This window comes from Dipodomys spectabilis, unplaced genomic scaffold, assembly GCF_019054845.1.
Source record: "Dipodomys spectabilis isolate Male_0828 unplaced genomic scaffold, ASM1905484v1 ptg000145l, whole genome shotgun sequence".
NCBI classification, from domain to species: domain Eukaryota; kingdom Metazoa; phylum Chordata; class Mammalia; order Rodentia; family Heteromyidae; genus Dipodomys; species Dipodomys spectabilis.
In genome coordinates this window covers 3,409,445-3,430,564 of record NW_024870822.1, presented here as the reverse complement: position 1 = coordinate 3,430,564, position 21,120 = coordinate 3,409,445, and the positions used below count along the sequence as shown (strand labels likewise).

Here is a 21,120-nt window from a genome sequence, read left to right as displayed (position 1 = left end):
GCCAAACTTTTTCAGCATAGGAACCCCCAGGAGAAACATACAAGCCACAGGCAGACTGAAACAAGAATGTTCACCCTTCCTTGTTTTTGCTTAGTAAAAACGAAAACTCCTCCTAGGCAAAAGGCCTGGGAACCTCGCTTTTAAAAGTACACCAAGGATTCTGCTAAAGGTGCAACACTGACTTGCCCCTTGGAGAACTTCCTGAGAGGACAGAACATTCTAGAGAAACAGTGGCAAGTAGGACAGTCCTCAAAAGGAGAAGCTGCCTCTGTCTGTCGCACCCTAGACCAAGGACAGTGTGCAGCCCAAGAAAGTGAACTAGAGCAGCATCTTCCAGAGAAAGAGGCACTCTGCCTCAGGCTGTGACTTGTGTAGCCCAGGGACACCAATCTTGGCCAAGATGGATGCCCTGTACCAGGTGCACACTTAGAAAGATAAAAGGAAGAGTCATAGTTCCCTTGGCCAGACAGGAATTCCCCACTCTGCAGAGCAATAAGTAAACAGGTGTGAATGCAAAAGGAGACAGAGACGGATCGAGAGGAGCAGAGCAGAGCAGCAGTAAAGCACCAGCTTAAAGAGGTGAAGAGGGACTTTGGGCTGTATGTTACCAGGGAATAATTTAGCCCACCTTACACCATCCAGGGTGGGAGTTGTTTTCTTGTAGCATCAGTGGCCAAAATGCAGTTCCTTGGGAAAGTCACCGTCGATGACCTCAAAGGGCAGCAAAATGCAAACTGTGCCTGTTGTTAGACCTAACAACTGTGTCTCAACAAGATAACTGTTCAAGCAGGAAAAGCAGTGTACATACCACGGGGTGCATTGTTTATTGAAAGCACTCCAACTATCCATCAGTGATGGACCTTATGTCTTTATGGGTTCACAGATACAGTAATGACAGTCCTCAGCCATCATTAAACACGATGGCCAGGACCAGCTGTTATTGGCATGGGAAGGTGTCACAGTGTTAGATAGTAAAAGCAGGGTTCAGGTCCCTCTATTTGATGGGTCCTTCAAATCTTTTACAATGAGCCAAGTCTTATGATTATAAAGACAAGTGTGGTCATTTTGCAGAAGAGCTCAGAGCTCCTGTGGCTAGTTGTTTGGACTGTCTTAGGCCCACACAGGCAGGATAGGTGAGGCCAACCTCAAAGGTCTGGAGGGAGGCCCTGCAGAGCCACATCTCCAGGATGTGCAGTAGCTAGCAGGATGGAGCGGTGGCCCCAGAGATACCACACAGCTCTGTGTTATCTGAACATTGCAGACCCATGAAACAGCTTTGTCCAGCTCTGTAGCGTGAGGCTGGAGGTGGGGAGGGGAAAACTGCCGTAATCCAAGGGCTCACATCCTTGGGACAGGGAAGCTGCCCCGAGCCCTTCCCAGAGAGTCTGGGAGCCGCAGGCATGATGTCTGGGGAAGAGCCAGCCTGGAAAGTTCTTGCCTCATAGAAGATAGGCTTTCAGTGTCACGGTCCCGTTTCCTTCCTCCCTTCCTCCCTACCTTCCCTCCCTTCCTCCCTCCCTCCCTCCCTTCCTCCCTCCCTTCCTTCCTTCCTCCCTCCCTCCCTTCCTTCCTTCCTTCCTTCCTTCCTTCCTTCCTTCCTTCCTCTTGTCTCATAGAAGATAGGCTTTCAGTGTCACGGTCCCTTTTCCTTCCTTCCTTCCTTCCTTCCTTCCTTCCTTCCTTCCTTCCTTCCTTCCTTCCTTCCTTCCTTCCTTCCTTCCTTCCCTCCCTCCCTCCCTCCCTCCCTCCCTCCCTTCCTTTTTATAAAAATACTTTTATTTATTATTGTTACCTTTAAGCATTTTCTATTGTTGTACAGGTGATGTACTGAGGAGTTACAGTTATATAAGACAGGCAAAGAGTACATTTCTTTCCAAACAATGTCATCCCTTCTCTTGCTCTGTCCCAGTTTTCCCCTTGTGTGTCCGGACCCACAGGTTGTATGGTTCACTTTCAACATGGTATCCAGTGAGTGCCTCTACTGCATTTGTTCACCCTTTGTCCCTTCATTTCTGTACCCCCCCTTGCCCTCCCTAAGACAGATCAGTGAATAAACAAGACAAAAGGAAAACAAAAACAGCAACAAAGCAGGGTGGGGGGTGGGGGGCGTGTTTCCATTTCCTGGAGTTCATTTTGATAAATATTTTATATGATCAGATGCACATAGGTCTCGTGTTTTTGTATTCCTCTCCTAAGAATATCCTCCTTTAATCTCACTGTGTGTGAATGCCTGGCCCCTTTTCTTGGGGTCTCTCGGGAATTGAATCAAGGAAAGAAAAAAAAAAGAGGGAGACTATGCATGATTGTAAATTAATGAGCTTCCATTCAATTAACCAGCTTGTGCCTCCTCTGTGGGAATGACTAATAGTATGTCCTGCCTGGCAGGCGGCGCTCAGTCATTGTTTATGTCACAGGAAGCTGGCCCTGCTATGATTTACATTTGCACCATCACACATTTGCTAAGATGGTAGCAGCTGATCACAGGAGGCACAGCGTCTACAGGGGGCTCAGAGGGAAGCCTGGAAGCCAGAAGCTGGGTGGGCAGGTCAATAGCTGTTCCCTGCCCCACGTGCCCTGCCATAGAGTTCAGAGGGTCCTGAGCAGAACCCAGGTGCCCTCTGCCATCCCCAGTTCATGGGAGGGAAGATCTCAGAAGTCCCTGGCTGAGAATGGACACTTTTATTTTCTGTGCTAGCATCAGGCCTTGACCTCACCTTGCATTTTTTTGCCTGGCTTTTTTTTCCCCATCAGAGTTGGTGCTCTACCACTTGAATCACACCTACTTCCAGCATTTTGCTCATTCTTCTCCTCAGATCTCAGCCCCCTAGGCAGCTAAGATTACAGGCATGAGCCCTGCCACCAGCACCTGGCTGGATTTGCATTGTTAAATGGCATTGCCAAAAGCAGACTGGGTGACTCTGGTCCAGGCTATTTGAATCTGCCACTTTCCAAAGGTTGACGCTCCAAACCTCCCAAAACAGCAGATTCCAGAGGACATCAGCAATTTGCAATGAGGTTTCCTCAGTGTTACTCAGTGGTGGCTTTGGTGTAGGAAGGCAAAGTCTCCCAGTAAAGAGATCTCCTCCCAGAGGGGTGAGTGGAAACCTCTCTCTCTAAGGCTCCTCCTCAGCTTTTTTTTTTTTTTTTAAATGCTTGTTTTGAAGCCTGAACTTAGGGTCTGAGCATTGTCCCTGTCTACATTCATACATCTAGCTCAGTGTGTGTGTGGGGGGGGGGGGGGGGAGGGGCAGTCAGGAACCATGTCCAACTGTACCAGGGTCCTCAGGATCTGCCAGGCTTAGCATTTTCTAGGAAGTCTTGGTATTCAGCACATTGCTTGTCCTCAGGACCCTGACTGACTATGGTGAAAGCTACAAAGCAGAACCCATAAGATTTGAGGGAATGCTGAGAACAGGTCTTCTCCTATCTGCGGCATATAGAACGCATTCATTCCCCTGCCTCTGCTTGTACTGCCAGTGTGAAGGAATGTCCAGTAAGGAAGCTCACTGGAGATTTGGTTCTCTGAGTTTTTAATCCAAGGCTGGTTACATGGTGCCCTCTGCCTAGAAGCCCCCCACCCACCTAACTCCTCGCTCCCAAAAGAAAGGCCTGTGTTCAGTATAAACACTGCTTGCATCAACAATTGAGGCTACCTTTACCAATCAAGGTAGTAAGGACCCTCCTCAAATGCATGTTCTCTACTGTAGCCAAGCAAGAACAGACCATTCCAAGCAGGACTTGGTAAGGCTGGCAATCTGGGAAGTATCACATTGAGCTTTTCTGTACACTTCCCCATTGGGTGGCTGCTGGGTAGATTAAATGAGATAATCCATGCAAAACACTTGGCACACCACCTGGTATGGTGAGCGCTTGCTGAATGTCAGCTGCCATTGCTTTGACACCCAGGAAATGTGTTTTGATTGGTCCTTCAGCACCTAGAGAGGCAGGCTCTACCCCCTGTCCATCACTATCCCATCTGCCTCTTCATACTGTTGATTGGACACTTGCTTGGCTGTGGTTGACTTCCTGTGGGCTTTGGAAGCAGCAGCATGGCCATTCTCTTCCCGGAGGATGCTACTTAGGGGTTCAGGCTGGCTGTTGGTGGTGAGCCTCCTCTGTGGGTCTTTGAGGCAAACCTAACAGGAAACATTTACACATTCAGAGAGCTGGATAGGTGGTCATGGTCAGAGAGTTCTGTCTCCTCTTGTCTTACTGTTTGTCTTCTTCTCTTCCTGCAGCCAAAGCTAAATCGAAATGCGGCCCGACCTTCTTCCCCTGTGCCAGTGGTATCCACTGTATCATTGGCCGCTTCCGGTGTAATGGGTTCGAGGACTGTCCTGACGGCAGCGATGAAGAGAACTGCAGTGAGTGCCGGGGCCTGTCCAGCCAGCCCCACTTGTCCCTGCTGACCACTCTCCTGTCCGTGATCCTCACAGCCAGAGGCTCAGGAGTTCTCGGCTGTCACCCACCTTCTGCTCTCTACTTCCCCAAGGTGTAAATCTGTGATGTCCAGCTATAGTTTATGGGGCTTTATGAAGTGTGCAGGGCCCGATGAATTCTGGCAGGAGCTCTGCGAAAGCAGGTTAGAGTCCTCACTCAGCAGCGGGGAGCCTGTAGTGAAGACATGGGCACGCACTGCCCATCAGAAACAAAGCTGTTTCCAGGGTCATCTGATTGTGGCCAAACACTGCATGTTTATGGGATTGCTTCCCCCTCCTCCTCCCTCCCCTGCTACCTCCTCTTCTGTCTTCCTCCTCCCTCCCCCTCCTCCCCCTCCCCCTTCCTCCTCTTCCGTCAGTCCCTCCCTCCCTCCCTCCCTCCCTCCCTCCCTCCCTCCCTCCCTTCCTTCCTTCCTTCCTTCCGTCCTTCCTTCCTGCCTTCCTTCCTTCCTTCCTTCCTTCCTTCCTTCTCTTCCTTTTCTTCCTTCCTTTCTCTCAGGGCTTTCACGCTATCCCTGAGCATTTTCACTCTACCACTTGAACCATAGCTCTACTTCTGGCTTTAATTGGAGATAAGAGTCTCATGGATTTTTCTGCCTGGTCTGGATTCAAATTGAAATCCTCAGAACTCAGCCTCCTCAGTAGCTAGAATTATAGGTCTGAGTAACTAGTATCCTGCTTCTTCGTTATTTTAAATGCTCTGAAAAAAAATGCTATGAGTTAGATATATATAAAGAATATATTCTTACAAAAAAATTCCTAAGTAGTATAAAGATTTCTCCTTGGCTGTGACCACTTGATTCCTTTTGCCTGCCATATAATGTTTCATAGTAACAATATACACCTACATTGAATCTACTTACATTGAATCTACTCTACCTTGCCCTATTGTTAGCTTAACTCCTCCTTGGGCTGGATACATATAGTTCCTTCCTTTCTGGTACCCCTGTGTTCACCGTGAGTTCTCACACGAAGCCTCAAGGACCTTCAGGTATCTCTTCCCCAACTTTAATATGGTTCCAGCTTTCCTAGCAACTTGCATCCTAACTGTTCCTACTGGTCAGTGCATCCTAACTGTTCCTACTGGTCAGTCTGTACCCTTAGTTCTCATCTAGGTCCTCCTAAATGTTAGAGTGATTGAGGCTTTCTAATTATCATTGCCTGTGAGTGAATGTACATATTTGTTTCATATGTTTACATTTTTGGGATTTTGATAGGTTCAGAGCTTTAATTAAGACCTTACACCGGAATACATTTGTGACTGTAAACACACACATACACACACACACCATACATGCATGCATGTGTGCAATCTAGTCCCAACAAAAAAAGCAAGCATGAAAAAAAAAGCAAGGGTGACACATTATAATACACACATTCAAATGGATCATGTCATCCTTTTGCTCCTTACCATAATTAAAGACTTTGTAAGATTTACACGGTTGGATTAAATTGTCTAAGAGAATAAATTATTTGCATCCCAGATTGTGCCAGTGAGAATTAAGCCAGTGTTTCTCTCTCACATCTATTTAAAAATAATGTCCTAAGCTGGATGCCGGTGGCTCACGCCTGTAATCCTAACTACACAGGAGGCTGAGCTTCTGAGAGTCACAGTTCAAAGCCTGCCTGGGTTGGAATGTCTTAAGAGATTTTTATCTCTAGTTAACCACCAGAAAACCAAAAATGGAGGTATGACTGAAAGTGATAGAACACTAGCCTTGAGCCAGATTGCTCAAGGAAAGCGCCCAAGCCCTGAGTTCAAGCCTCATGACTGATGAATAAATAAATAATAAAAATAAATAGTGTTTTAACTCAGTAGTTTGAAGACTCTTAATAGCAAGTACACAACATTTAGTCCTTCTTTCTTATGTGCCTTGTACTTTAGAAGAATCAGATACCTGACTTGAAGTTGTTTTTTTTTTTCCTTTTTTAAAGACTATCAGCCAATGTAAGAATAATAGAATTAGAGTCCATTTTGTAAGCCCTAATGAAGAATGGATCTAGGTAATGATCATAGTGGTTGTGAAAACCCATAGGTGAAAAATTAATGACGGCGCTTTCTCATGATGGATGGGGCTGGAAACTCCTGAACCACCAAGTCGATCTTTCACAGACAGCTCTGGATCAATACAGCACCACTTCAAGTAGAGTGGAGACACCTTGCTCTGTGGGTCTCTATGTTATTCTCAGAGCCCATTTATATTCATTAACTCCCCTTCCCCCAATAAAGAGAGATAGTGTTTAAATTTTGCCTTGAATGTTCAGATCTAGAAGGACAGAACACTATTATTCCTCCAGACGGTGATATTTTGGTTGCTCGCCTCCCCTCCTGATGTTCTGAGCCTCCTCTGGCCTCATTTTCCTGGAGGAACAACTTTCTTCTTTTAAAGGTGGGCTCTGCTGGCTATGTCTTCTCTTGGTTTTCATTTATCTGAGACTGTCTTCATTTCACTGTTATTCCTACAAGGTGTTTTTGTGGTGTGGCGAATTCTGGGCTGATGACTCTTTGCTCCAAGAGCTTTCAGTGTGCCACTTCCTCTGACTTCTCTCCTTCCCAGAGCAAACTGGCCGTCTTTCCATTCTCTCTCTGTACATTATGTACCATTTTTTCTATAGCTGCTTTGGAGATATTTTTTTTTCTCCCCTTGTTTTCAGCATATAGATCATGGTGTTGGGTGTCTAGGTGTAGAATTCTATGAGTTTAACCTGTTTAGGATTCTCTGATCTATTCAGAGAACATTTGGTGTTTTTTCATACTTAATACATTTTTAGCTGTCTTCCTTCCCTCCCTCTTGCTCTCTTACTGCCCTCCTTTCCTCTTACCTCCTCCCTCTTTCTTTCTTCCCTCTCCATCTTTCCTCCTTCCCTTCCTTTCCTCCTCCTCCTCCTCTTCCTCCTCTTCCTCCTCTTCCTCCCACTCCTCCTCCTCCTCCTTCTCCTCCTCCTCCTTCTCCTCCTCGTCTTCCTCCTCCTCCTCCTCCTCCTCTTTCTTCTTCTCTTCTTCCTCCTCCTCCTCCTTTCCTCCCTTGTTCTTCCCTGTCTTCCTCTCCTCTTCTCTCTTCATCTTCCTTTCCAATTGTGGTGGTTGGACTCAGGGCCTCACACTGCAAGGCAGTTCTACCCCTTGAGTCCCTTTTTACCTTGATTATTTTCAAGGGAAGGTTGTGCTTTGTGCTCAGACTGGACTGGGCTGTGATCCTCCTACTTGTGTTACCTTAAAACACCAGGAATGACAGGCATGTGCCAAGGTGCCAAGATACTGTGCTTCTCCATAGCTAGAATAATAGGAACATGTTACCACATCTAGTCAAACTTTTTTTCTTGCCTGGACTGGCCTTGAACAGTTATTTTCAGATCTCTGCCTCCCAAGTAGCTAAAAGTACAGGCTCGAGTGACTGCGCTTAGCGAATGTTTTGTGAGTACAGTTATCTTTCATCTTTCTGATAGATTTCTGAGACAACAGCATCAAATGGGTTTTGCCTGTGTGTGTGTGTGTGTGTGTGTGTGTGTGTGTGTGTGTGTGTGTGTGTGTGTTCAAACTTGGGCTTGAACTATTGCTTGGCTTGTTTACCCATGGCTAGTCCTCTACCACTTGAACCATGACTCCAGTTCCAGACATTGGATCTTCTGTTACTGTACCACAAATGGATGAGGCTTTTTTATTCATGATTTTATTAGTCATTTTGCTTTTTATGTATTAAGTCTAGATTTCTATTAATCTGTCATCAAGTTCCTTAATACTTTCTTTCACTACCCGCAGTCTGTTTTCTAGCTTAGCTAATGTTGCATTTTGTTTTGTTTTCATCTCAGTTATATTTTTCAGTCTTCACATTTCCTTTGACAACTTACTCTGTCTTCTATGTCATGGCTGAGAATTCCTGTTTACCCGTTTGTTGCTAAAGTGCTAGTAATTGCTTGTTAGAATATTTATATACTCACTCCTTTAAAACTCATAGTGACCCCCTACAGACAACCTTTGAAACCACTATAGAAAACAACATCTAGGGGCTGGGAATGTGGCTTAGTGGTACAGTGCTTGCCTGGCATGCATGAAGCTCTAGGCTTGATTCCTCAGTACCATATAAGCAGAATAAGCCAGAAGTGGTGCTGTGGCTCAAGAGGTAGAGTGCTAGCCTTGAGCAGAAGAAGCTCAGGGACAGTGCCTAGGCCCTGAGTTCAAGCCCCAGGACTGGGAAAAAAAAAAAAGGGAAAAAACCATCATATAGACCCACCAAGTGGCAACCAGTGACCACCACAGTGACTACCATATTGACCACAATAGAGCTCACCACAGTGATCACCAGTGACCACCATAGAGACCAGCACAGAGATCACAGAGACCACCATAGTGACCACCACAGAGACCATCTTAGAGCACCAGAAACCTCCATAGTCACCGCCATTGTGACCATCATAGAAAACCGATGCTGTTTCAGTTTAACTGTGTCTTCCATGGGTGATGCATTCCTGCCTGTTCCTAAGCACAGACAGCCTACTTTTGCTCACAGTGTTGGTATCACGGTGGTGGCATATTGTGTGTGCCCTGCACACGTCTAGACCAGACCCCATCTTCTCTCCTCCACCCATGCACGAGTGGCCGCCTGGCAGAGCTGGGTTTTACCTATGGAGATGCTGGATGTTATAGGGAAGAACTTTCCCCGAGTGCTCATAAATAAGGTCAGCCAGTCTCCTTAAAGAGTCCTGGGTGACCTGCTTCTGTGAGAAGTCTTCTTGGCTTGTGAGGCGAGCCTGGGCTGGGCTGGGCTGGGCTACACTATGCTATGCTACTAGCCTCCTGTGTGCTCCACCCCTGTCTTGGCCTTTCTTCTACAAATGGCACCTCATTGTAGGGACTGCTCTGATCACCCTGTGACAAAGCACTTCCTTCCTCTGCACACTGTGTCCCTGGCTTTGCTCTCTCAACACTTAGCACCACTTTCTATTGATTTCCTGTCTCCCTACTCCATTGTGATGGCCTCGAGATGGTTTCACGTGCCTACAGCTATATTCTGGTGCCAAGGATGTCATCAGGCTCCTCCTTCGCATGCACTGAGTGAGACTTCCTGTGCTTTATCTTAGTGACCTGTTGGCTTTCCCCGGAATATCAGCTCTTTGAGAGTAAGGGATGGGTTGTTTCACCCCCAGTACTTAGCAAAGTGATTTAGTTAAAAAGGATAATCAATAAATGATTGTTGAATGACTGAATCAAGTAACTAATCAAATAAAGAGCCAAGTGAAGAAGATAGGCAACCTTGGGCTGCCTGATTCCCTGCTATGGTCAGGATATATTCTTAACATACGCACGTTTTATCCTCCTGGGTTTTCAGATGTGTGCCCAGAGAGCAGATTTAGACAGTGCATGGCTCATTAACCTCAGCTCCTGTGTCTTTTAGACTCTCATCCTTTTTCCACAGTCTCTAAGCCAGCCAGCATGCCATATGCTGCTGTGGACAAAGAATGGGTTAGATGCCATCCTGGCATCCTGGAGCTTAGACTCGAAGCAGGAAGGCAAAAGCATCTGAAAGCCAGCAATAACAACATGGGGCTGGCAGTCAGGACTGCTGCTCCTTTGGGACTACTCACTGGAATGGTTGGGGAAATGAGTCATTCCCCAGGAACAGGAGGATGAGTGTCATTTAAAATATAGCCCCATGGGGTATTTGGGGCTGAGGACCCAGACTAAGCCTGGAAGCTATGCTCAATGCCCAGGGCCTGGGAGCTGCATGCTGACAGCTTCTAAGCACTTTCTGGGCTTGGCACTCTGTATGCTTTTCATAGCTGATCTCACTGTAGGCAGATAGTTTCATTTCCTCCTTGTATATATTGAGGAAAGGAGATGTGGAAAGGTTAAACAACCTGCATGATGACATAATTCATAAGTAGCAGAGTTGGAGCATTGTAAACTTGGACTCCAAACTCTTCTTCTTCAAGAGGGTAATACACAGATATATTGAGAAATGCAGAGATGAGCACCAGGGTAAGTAGGTTGGAAGGCGTTACCTTTGGGGTGCAACAAGTTGAAGGGACTTCAGCTCTTTGGTGCATGCCTTTTAACACTGGCATCTGCACTCTGCCATTTTACTCAATATATCGCCACTATTGATAGTTACAGTACACATTATTGAACACTTCGTAAGGGGTCACATACTATTCTCTGTGTTTTGCATGCATTATCTAATCATTTAATTTCCACAAAATCTCCTAACATGCCTACTGGTTTATCCCCACCTTACAGAAGAGGAAGCTCAGGCTCAGGGAAGTGAAATGAGTTTCCCAAGTTAAGATAGAGCTGAAATTGAAGTCCAGGTGTACCTTGATCACTGAAGCAAACTGTGTGCTGAGAATTGGAGCCAGGCAAATGATGACAAGTTAGGCCCTTGGTAAGGAGCAGGTGACAGGAGAAGAAGGGAAGGGGGAGCAGGGGAAGGGAAAGGAGAGGGTCACACAGGGCTGGTGTCTGGGAGAGCTGGGACATGGCAGCCTCTTTAATAGAAGTAGAACCACAAGGACAGGGTGTGGTGGGGGTTCAGAGGGAAGGATTAGCAGAGACAGCAGAAGGGTGTTGAGGAGCCACCCACAGAAACATGGTGGTTGGAACTGCGGTAGAACTATTCCAGGAAAATGCAGGCTTGGATATTAGACAGGACACAGCCAAGCTCAGGAAAGATTTATGTAACTGGAGGAGGCAGATTGCCCTTCGCAGTGAATCAGAGTTTTAGCCCTGCACTGACTCTAGAAGTTTTATTTATTCTTTTCTTTTTTTGTACTGGGGTTTGAACTCAGGACCTGACATAAGCTAGACAGGTGTTCTACCACCGTCTCTGCGTCTGGTCTGTCTTTGCAGTGCTTATTTTGAGACAGGATCTTATCTTTTTGCCTGGAGTACCCTGGACTACTATTTTAAGCTTCCCATGGTAGCTGGGATGACAGACATATACCACCACACCCAGCTTCTTCCATTAAGATGGGGTCTTGAAGACTGTCCTGCCCGTGCTGGCCTGGAATCCTGAGCCTCGTGATGTCAGCCTTCCACAGTAGCTAGGATGACAGATGCTTGACACCTCACCTATGTATTAGCTGTGCAGGGGGTCTCATATATGTGCTTGGTCTGGCCTCAAACCAAGATCTTCCCAAGCTTAAATCTCCCAAGTAGCTACAATTACAGGGTGAGCCACTGTACCTTTACTTCTAGAAGGGTTTCAAAATAAAATGCTGAATCCTAAAGGAAGTTGGGGGAGGGGGAGGGAGGCAGAATAGAGCAGTCTTTGTATCTTGTTTGGTAGTCTAAAGGCTTTCATCCATGCCGGCCTTTTCCCTCCTACAGTCAGGGAAGAGACACTGGCTCCAGATGTGGGTTGTACATGGACCACTGCTGAGGCTAGGCCCCTGGTAGCTTCAGGGCACTGTTAACAGACTGGAACAAATAAGAATTTGTAGCTGTCAGCTGATAAGCCCCAGTCAGGCAGTGCACATATTCCAAGCTACCACCGAGGGAATGGTATTTGTGGCTGGGATATGGACCATTTGTGACAAGAACATGCTTAGAGGTCTCTGGGATTCTGAGGGTTGGCCCTCCATCCTGGAAAAGAAGGAGTTTCAGGGGACCTTCAGATCCCCAAATGGCATGGTTTACAGGGAAATTAGAGAGACAAGATCCCCCAGGAATGGTGATCACCGCAGGGTAGGAGCTTCCCATTTGTGTTTTGTCAGGAACTCTTGGAGGTAGGCGAGGGGCTGAGTTCACTGACTTGAGATGGATTAAAGAAGCCGCTTGCGAAGTCCTGCTGGAGACAGAAGGCCTCATTTCCTGTCTTGAGCTGATTTGTTCCTCTGTTAGACTGGCCTCCTCTGTTAGTTGTGGTCAGACTGCTGCAGTTAAACTAACCACTGAACAGCTCCTGAACTCTCTTGCCTCCTTCTGTCTGGCGGGGAAGGACTTGTTCTTGTGTGGGTGCGTATATGTGTTGAGGGTTAGGAAATAGATTGTTAGAGCCCTGTGTTCCTTGTGGTAATGGCTTCAAGGAGCTTTGGAGTCTACAGCAGAGATTTTGAAGCTGATGTTACAGACAGTTTTCTCTGCTTCCAGTGAAATACAGATGCAGGCTACACGGTGTTCCTCTCCCTAGTTAACAGAGTACGAGAACACATTTTCCAGAAACCAGTGAGCCATAGCAAGGACAAAGAAAACATAAGCATTTGGGCACATTCGATATTGCTAAAAGGTTGAGACACAGCCTCTCCCCATATTTATGTGTTGGTTGTTGAGCAGTTTTCTGTTCAGAAGTCCTGGGCTTGGCTCCACAGCACACAATAACCACTACCGATCTTAAGGCCTGCTCACCAAAGCTTTCATGTTGGTCTGCCAAAGTCCCCCACACAGACTGACTTTGCAGTTGGGCTGACCCCAGTAAATAGCTGTGGAGGCCCTCATATGTAACAAATCCTAAATCCAACATGCTGGTGAAGCGAGTCTGCCTAGAACTGAACACAGAGGCTTTGTGTGGCATTGACAGCTATCTCTGAGCTGTGTGGATTTTGGCTTCATCCGCCTGGATGTTTTTTTTGTTAGCTCAGGGTCATTTGTAGGAATATTAACTTGTTTTTAGACTGAGCTATGATAGAGGATTGCCTTTGGGTTGTTTTGTCTTTCTTTTTAGAACTTTCCGGTCTATCCTAGGCTTTTCAAATTTGGGACATTGTTTATTTTAGCCTTTTTTGGTTTTCCTCTCATAATACCAGCTTTTCTATCCTGCTGTCAGTTGGTCTGCAGTGTAGCAAATACCCTCCTCTTTCCTCCCTAGTTTCTTATGTCCTTGGGAGCTGGAATACACACTTGTCAAGGCCGACATAAATGGAGAATCAATAGATGCTGAGGGAAGTGAGGATGGAGAACTCCTGGTACTTCGTAGGTGTGAACACAGACACCATGGAGCCCTTTTTCCTTTGACTTGCTTCTGGAGTTGGTGTGTGTCCCTTCATCATCCTCTCCCTGTTTCTCTTTCCCACCAGAGCCCAAGTCCTAGGGGTGTCTGAGGCCCAAGGGGCTACAGAGGAGAAGCAAAGAGAGAATACCTTTGTAAGGAGCGATCCGAGGTGCTGCACAGGCGTGCACCCTGCCTTCCGGGCAGCTGTCCATTTGGAGGTGGAAAATGTAAAAGCAAATGATTGGGGACCAGAGAGAGAATGGTGGGGGAGACCCAGGCAAAGCACTCCTTGAAATGTTACTGCCAGGCGAGCCGTTGGATTTGGTTGTTGTTTTGGCCAGTCATTGAACTTGAACTCAGGTCCTGGGTACTGTCCTGGGGCTTCTTTTGCTCAAGTTTAGTGCGCTACCCTTTGAGCTGCTGAATTTCTTCTGGCCTTTCCCGAGTGGTTTATTGGAGACGAGTCACAGGCTTTTCTGCCCAGGCTGGCTCCAAACTTTGATCCTTAGATCTCAGCTTCCTGAGTAGTTAGGATTATAGGAGTGAGCACCTAGTGTCATTAGGATTTTTAGTGAAGTCTTTCAAGCACACAGAAAAGGAAAATAAAGACCTGAGTCTTCCCAGCACCCTGTTTCAAAAAATATACTTCATGTGGCCTTGTTTGCTTCAACTTTTGAACACAGTAGACTGGTACCAGATACAATCAGAGATCTCTAGTCTACTGTGTAGACCTGTGGATTCTCAGACTTTTCCCTCCACATCCTTGCCAACAACCAGAATGTTAAGACCCCGAGTTTTGCCAGTCTGAGGCATGTAAGGTGCCACTTTAGTACCAGTGACATTGTATATCTTTTTCAAGGTTTTGTTGGCCATCTGTCCTGTTTGCCTCCTTTGCCTGTTTTCTTATTGTACTGTTTTGCTTTCTGTATGCAGAAGTTCTTTATGGTGTATTACAGTTGGTCTGTGACTTGTTTTTCAAAAGACACATAAGTACATACATGTATATAGAATTATGGACACATATGCATACGTATGTCACATATATGACTTTTTACCCCCCCTTGGGAAATTGGTGAGAGTGAAAAAGGCCAGAGGCTGGAGAAATAGGGAGCGGATAACAGCTCTGGCCTGAGCAGCCTCTGTGTGTGTGTATATATAGCAGCTTGTCTATGAATGTCAGCCGGCCCCATCCATTGTGGAACAGTTAGCATGCCTTTTCCAGCCTGTTTTATGGGTGTTAGGGCTGCCAAGATGTGTCCCACAGGTCCCAGGGAATCTAAAGGCTGCCATGGTGGCATGCTGATGGGCAGAAGGGTTTTAGAGGGCTGCCTTGGACCAAAAACAAAACATGGTTTGTGGTTTTTGGTTTCCACATTTGCATTTTGGCTAAGGTCAGACTTTGGTTTCCACTTGATCACATTGAGGCATTCTTTGGCTCACAGCCACTTAAAACGATGAAACTTGTCATTTTCATCCAGGCCTACTGTTGTTTGAAGTGATGTGGGCCCATCATCCTCAAAATGGAGAGTTGTTTCTTGTTCCATCCCTCTGCTTCCTCTGATCTTCCACATGAAAACCTTCTAGGTTGAATAGTTGAAAAAAACTGTGCAGTCCTTTGGGTCTACCCGGCCCGTGACGTTTACCAAGGCCTGGTGGCTGTGATTGCTTTGCTTCAGCAATAACCGAGGTAGAGGAGGAGTTAGGGAGCACTTAGATGCCATGCTGTTGAAGACCACTGAGGGATGCTGGAGCTCGTTTGTCCCCAGCACCATAGTAATCCTCAGGGCTGGGCGTGGTACACACTCAGGTGCTATAATCCCCATATGACCCTGCCACACATATCTGACCCTTCTCATCATTACACCATTGTTGCTTGCTGGAAGACATGCCACATTCTGAATTTCACAACCGATGTAACTGTGGAAATGAGTGTCATGTTCTCTGAGCCTGTGCGTCGTGCCAGACTCAGGACTTTTTTTTTTTAATGTATCATTCCATGCTGAAATTAAAGCCGAGTAGCAAGCTCAACATGATAGACTGAGACAGGACCAGTGTCTTGCCTAGCAGAGCTCTGTGGCTGAATTTATGTTCTGCATTTCTTCTTCTTTTTTTTTTTTGAGTGGTCCTGGGCCTTGAACTCAGGGCCTGGGTGCTGTCCCTAAGCTCTTTTTGCTCAAGGCTAACATTCTTCTCACTTGAGCTGCAGCACCACTTCTGGCTTTTTCTGTGATTAATTTTAGAGTCTTAGGGACTTTCCTGTCCAGGCTGGTTTTGAACCACGATCCTCAGATCTCAGCCTTCTGATAGCTAGGTAAGCCACAAGTGCCCAGGTTATGTTCTACATTTGTTGTTGTGAATGTTTTAAATATTTTTTTAAACGAGATCCCACATTTCCAGATTTCGTTCAATCTTGCAAATTGCCTAGTCAGTCCGGGCCACAGATACAGCAACCAGGACTCAGGGAGGTGAAATAGTTTTGCCCAAGACAGCAGAGTTGAGATTAGAGTCCTCTCTTCTTGGCCGCTTCCTAGATTGCAGACAGAGCTCTGGGAAATGAGCCTTGTTTGAATTGCATTGGAAGGAGCGGGGAAGTGAATTGCACTGTAGAAATAAGCTTTGCCGTGGAGTTTTACTTATATATTGAATGTAATGTTGACTTTATACCACCAAGTTGCCAGCCCAGGTCCATCCTTTATTTTAAGGTCCCGGAAGGTGCCCTAAACAAGGAGGTGGTCATTGAAACCCTGGGATCGTGTGGCCTTCTTTGGTGACAAACAAGAACTCAAGAACACCGAGTTGTTTGTTTAGTTGCAGAGGAGACATGAGGAATAAGCTGGTTGGTAGCGAAGCAAGCAGAACCGTCTCTTGAAGCTCTCTTAGTAATCGTGTGATCCCTTCCCCTATTCCAGAGGTTCATTGACCCTGAGTCGATTATTCCTTCCAGCTTCAGTTTTCTCCCTGTGTGCCTGCTGTCACCAACCATTCCACTCTTGGGTGCACCAGGAATGAGTGTGCTTTAGACTTAGTAGAAGATATTCCCCTTTGCCCTAATGATGACCGGGAAGAAAGGACCTTTGCAATCAAAGGGTCTCACACTCTCCACTTGTCTTATTGTACTCAAGTCTGGTGCTCTACCACTGGAACTACACCTCCACTTCTAGCTTTTTGCTGGTTAAGTGTAGCTAAGAACCTCATGGACTTTTCTGCCGAGGCTGACTTTGAACTGTGATCCTCAGCTATCAGCCTCCTGAATAACTAGGAGTACAGAATTGAGCCCTCAGCTCCTGGCAAGAGAAGGAATCTTGTCCTGCCAGGTCACACTAACTCTGTGTTGGTCCTAGTTCCTGATTTAGAGAGGGTTCTAGGTCCCCAGAGAACTGACACCCCCCCCCCACCCCCACCACCCACCCACCCACACACACACCCACACACACACACACACACACACACACACACACACACACATTTGGTGACTTGCTTCATTCTCTCTTGGCAGCATCCAATCCTCTGCTATGCTCCACTGCCCGCTACCACTGCAGGAACGGCGTGTGCATCGACAAGAGCTTCATCTGCGACGGGCAGGATAACTGTCAAGACAACAGCGATGAGGAAAGCTGTGAAAGTTCTCAAGGTAGGAGCCGCTCAGCTCTAAAAAAGTCATTGCAGCACCACACGGCAGTCACACAACAGCAAACCCAGGAAGGAGGACACAGGACCCACACCCGCCTCCAGACACAGCAGCTCTGTTAATTTTTGCACTTGGCCTTACAGCCCTTCCATGGGTAGGTACAGGTGTTTGTCTGGTCCTGACTATGATGCACCTGCCATCTTGCCGTGGCATTCTTGCTATATTAGTTGTCATATATACGTACATTGGCCTCTGCTGTGTTACACACTGTTGTGTTGCTGTACTGTCGTTTTCCAAGTCATTGCGTCATTGTGGGGGTAGCTTTCTTTCCATTAGTCCTTCTTTAGGATTAAATTCTGCAGCATGGAATGCCTGTGTGGGTTACAGCCACATTCTACCATGTAGCTGTTGAGAAAGTTCTGAGTTTACACTGCTGCTTGCATCACCTGAGCCTGCAGTCATAGCACAGACATTCACTGCTCTTCTGTGTTTTTGTTTCTTTTCCACTTTTACACATGTGGTAGTCCTGGAATGATAGACTCCTCAAACACTGTCATTTACATTTCTGTGATTATGAGCAGAGTCTTCCCCCACCCCCCACCCCCCACACACCTTGTGTTTGTTTACTACTTTTTTCCCCCTCTCTTGTGAATTGCCTGAGCTTACAAGGCTCTTGATTTGGGAGCTGTTTTGTGGGAATTGAAGGTTGCAGCTGGCAGATGGATGTGTTAAGAGAATCTGGGTGGAAACAGTGGAATGAGATTGTGTCTGCTCCTTCAAGACTAACCGGGTGCCTTCCTAGGTGGGCTAGTTGCCTTATTAGGTGCCTTATTAGGTACTGAACTAAATGACTCTAGTTCCCTCCCTCCCTTTTTTCCTTTTTCTTTGAGTCAAGGTCTTTCTGTGCAGCCTAAGCTGGCCTGGAAACTCAACATCCTGCTGGCCTCAGCTTCCCTCCCTCTCCCTCTCCCTCTCCCTCTCCCTCTCCCTCTCCCTCTCCCTCTCCCTCTCCCTCTCCCTCTCCCCCTCTCCCTGTCCTCCTCCCCCTCTCCCTCCCTTTCCCTCCCCCCCCCCCCTTTTGTGGTGGAACAAAGAAAGAAAACCTATGCTTGGGACTCTGCTGCTGCTGCTGCCTCTTCTTCCTCCTGTCTCCTCCTCCTCCTGTTTCCTCCTCCTCCTCCTCCTTCTTCTTTGCAATAGGGCTATTTTCTATTATAGGTTAGCTTGACGGCCTTTAAAAATGTAAAGATACCATTACTGGATGAATGCATATTAAGCACCATTCATTATTAACAAAGGAAGGAAATGGTGTCATATGTGACTACAAGGATGAATCTTTCCTTTTTTTGATGATGTATGTGTGATTTTATTTATACTTACTACTTGTTGGCCTTGAATATAACATTCATCATATAATCAACATTAATAAAAGGAATAGGTATTTCTGAAAATTATTGAAAGACAAAATATTTCTATATAATTTCTATATAATTCATATAGTTCTTTATATTTAAAGGTATATTATTTTGTGCAGATATCTGTGTCTGAATTCTTTCATCTAAATTCAGAGACTAACATCTTCTATTTATTCAATAAATGTGACATACAGGTAATATATTAAAAGCCATATATCATAATAGTAGAAGCTGTAATCAATTAAAAAATAACTCAAAACAGAATGTAAACATTGGATAGATCTTGTTTTTTGATCCAATCTGCTGTTCTTCTTTTGATTGGGGAATTGAGTCCTTTAATGTTTAAGGTTATTTTAGAAAGATGTGTCATATTTCCTGCATTTTCTTATTTTTCTGTATTTTGTTTCTGTCCTCTTCCTGTGTTTACTAAATTGATCTTATAGTGATTGTTGTCTGATGTGTTTCTTTGATTTTGATTGTTTTCTTCAGATTATATTCCTCCTTTTAGAATTCTTCGTAATGCTGGTTTAGTGATAATAAATTCCTTTAAGTTTTGTCATGGAAGGTTTTGGTTTCACCATCTAATGTAAATGATAGCTTCTCTGGGTATCAGTTTGGGTTGGCAGTTGTTGATCTTCAGTGCTTGGATTATACCATTCCAGGCTTGTGTTGAGGGTCTGTGTGGAGAGGTCTATAGTGATTCTAATTGTAATATAGCTCTCAGCCTCTTGAGTGTTGGAATTACAGGTGTTCACCAACTGGTTAATGTGTATGTCTTCAATGATTAGAAAGAGGTACAAAGACTTAAAAGGGTACATTTATTTTAGAGCATCCTAAAGAGTGTATTTCTAATGTTATAAACTGGTATGCAACCTATAGTTTTTCAGTTAATAATATACAGCTGTGATTCACCCTTGTTATTGCTTGTTGATAGAGTTCATTTGTTTTGATTGTTACACAATCTTCTGCTTCATAACTGTACCACCATTTATAGATTTAATAAAACTAAAATGATGTGCAGGAGAGTTAACTGGTTACTTATGTGTTGGGAGGTAGCTGGATTGGGAAAGTTCCATATGAGTTGACATAGACTATTGTCAAGGTCCTATCTTTTATTTTGGTGGGTTCTTTTGCCTTATTACAAATGAATAACGATGAACAAATGGGTCCTACATAAGAGCACTGATTATCCACCCAGGTTCATAATTACTCCATTATCTATAAACCTGTAGCCACAGAAGAGAGAAAATGTGGATGGTCACAGATTTTGCTAGGACTTGTGCAGGGAATGGTTTGGAAATCTCTTTCTTGGGTGTTCTCTTCAACAGTGGTTCTCAAAATCTGATCCTCAGTCCAGCAGCACACACAGCATGTGGAAACTCCTTGGGAATACACATGTTGGACTCCAGTTCAGACCATTCAAGTCCCTTGTAAGGCTGTCTGTGTTCCATGTAGCAAACTGTCCAAATGATTCCAAAGCACAGGAAAGAGCCCAGGAAATTCTTTAGCGAGCATGTACATGTGTCTGTGCATTCATGCATGTGTGTGTACACGTGCGCACGCGCATGTGCATGTGTGTTTGTACTGGTATTGATGTCAGGGTCTCACACTCTTCACTCAGCTTGCTTGTTTGTGATTAGTGCTCTTATCATTTGAGCCATGCTTCCAGCTCAGCATTTTGGTGGTTAATCACCTATGGAGTTTTACAGACTTTTCTGCCTAGGTTGCCTTCAAACCTTGCCTTTTGAACTCAGCTTCCTGAGTAGCTAGAATTATAGGCATGAACTACCATTGTCCAGCTAAGGGAAGTTTTTAATCCTGTCATTTACCTAGTAATGTCTGAACTTCTGGGTGTTGCTAAACTTTCCACATAGTCAAATATGTATAAACTAAAACATATAGCAAAGTATAGGCAGTGACAGATGCCAAGCAGACAACAGCCATCACAAAGTCAAATAAATAACTAGTCTTGATTGGAGGAGCTCAGGACATTTTTTCTGTAAATACAGTTTTTTGTTTTTTTTTGGGTCCGGTCATGGGGCCTGAACTCTGGGTCTGGGCACTGTCCCTCAGCTCTTCAGCTCAAGGCTAGCACTCTACCACTTGAGCCACAGCGCCACTTCCGGCTTTTTTCTTTTTGCTCATGTGGTGCTGAGGAATCGAACCCAGGGCCTCATGCATGCAAGGCAAGCACTCTACCACTGAGCCACCTTCCCAGCCCCTGTAAATACAGTTTCTTGTGTGTTTATGTAGCTAAGATTCACTTACTCATGGGGCCTGATGTTTCCAAAGAAAAGGGCTCCCAAGTCAGAGCCTTGAAGGTGAGGGAGTTTGACATTTGAATGAATCCTTTCCTCTCCTATGTTTATCTGATCTACTGACCAATGCAAAATTCCCCTTGCCCTTAACTTCTTAAGGTGAAGGTCCCTCTGTGGGCTGGTTGAAGTTAGACTTCTAAATTCTACTTCCTCCTCTTCTTCTATTTCTTCCTTCTTTCTCCTCCTCCTCTTCTTCCTCATCCTCTTCCTCTTCTTCCTCCTCCTCTTGCCTCCTTAGTTTCCTTTTTATTTTTTTTTCCATGCCAGTCCTAGAACTTGAACTCAGGGCCTGGGTGCTGTCCCTTAGCTTTTTTTGCTCAAGACTAGTACTCTGTGGCTTGAGCTACAGCTCCACTTCCAGCTTTTGATGGTTAATTGGAGATAAGAGTCTTATGG

The 21,120-nt window shown here is 45.5% G+C and overlaps 1 protein-coding gene across 2 annotated transcripts in view; it reads left to right on the top strand.

Annotated features, from left to right (window-relative positions):
* The window catches only part of Ldlrad3 (low density lipoprotein receptor class A domain containing 3), a 252,056-nt gene that overhangs the window by 110,085 nt on the left and 120,851 nt on the right, over positions 1–21,120 (top strand). For both annotated transcript variants that reach the window (XR_006149233.1, XM_042691631.1), the window contains exons 3-4: positions 4,239–4,364; positions 16,860–16,994. Coding sequence is in view for 1 of the 2 variants with exons in the window: in XM_042691631.1 (XP_042547565.1) it covers positions 4,239–4,364; positions 16,860–16,994 (261 nt within the window). In the remaining variant the exon portion in view is untranslated. The remainder of the gene's footprint in view (positions 1–4,238; positions 4,365–16,859; positions 16,995–21,120) is intronic.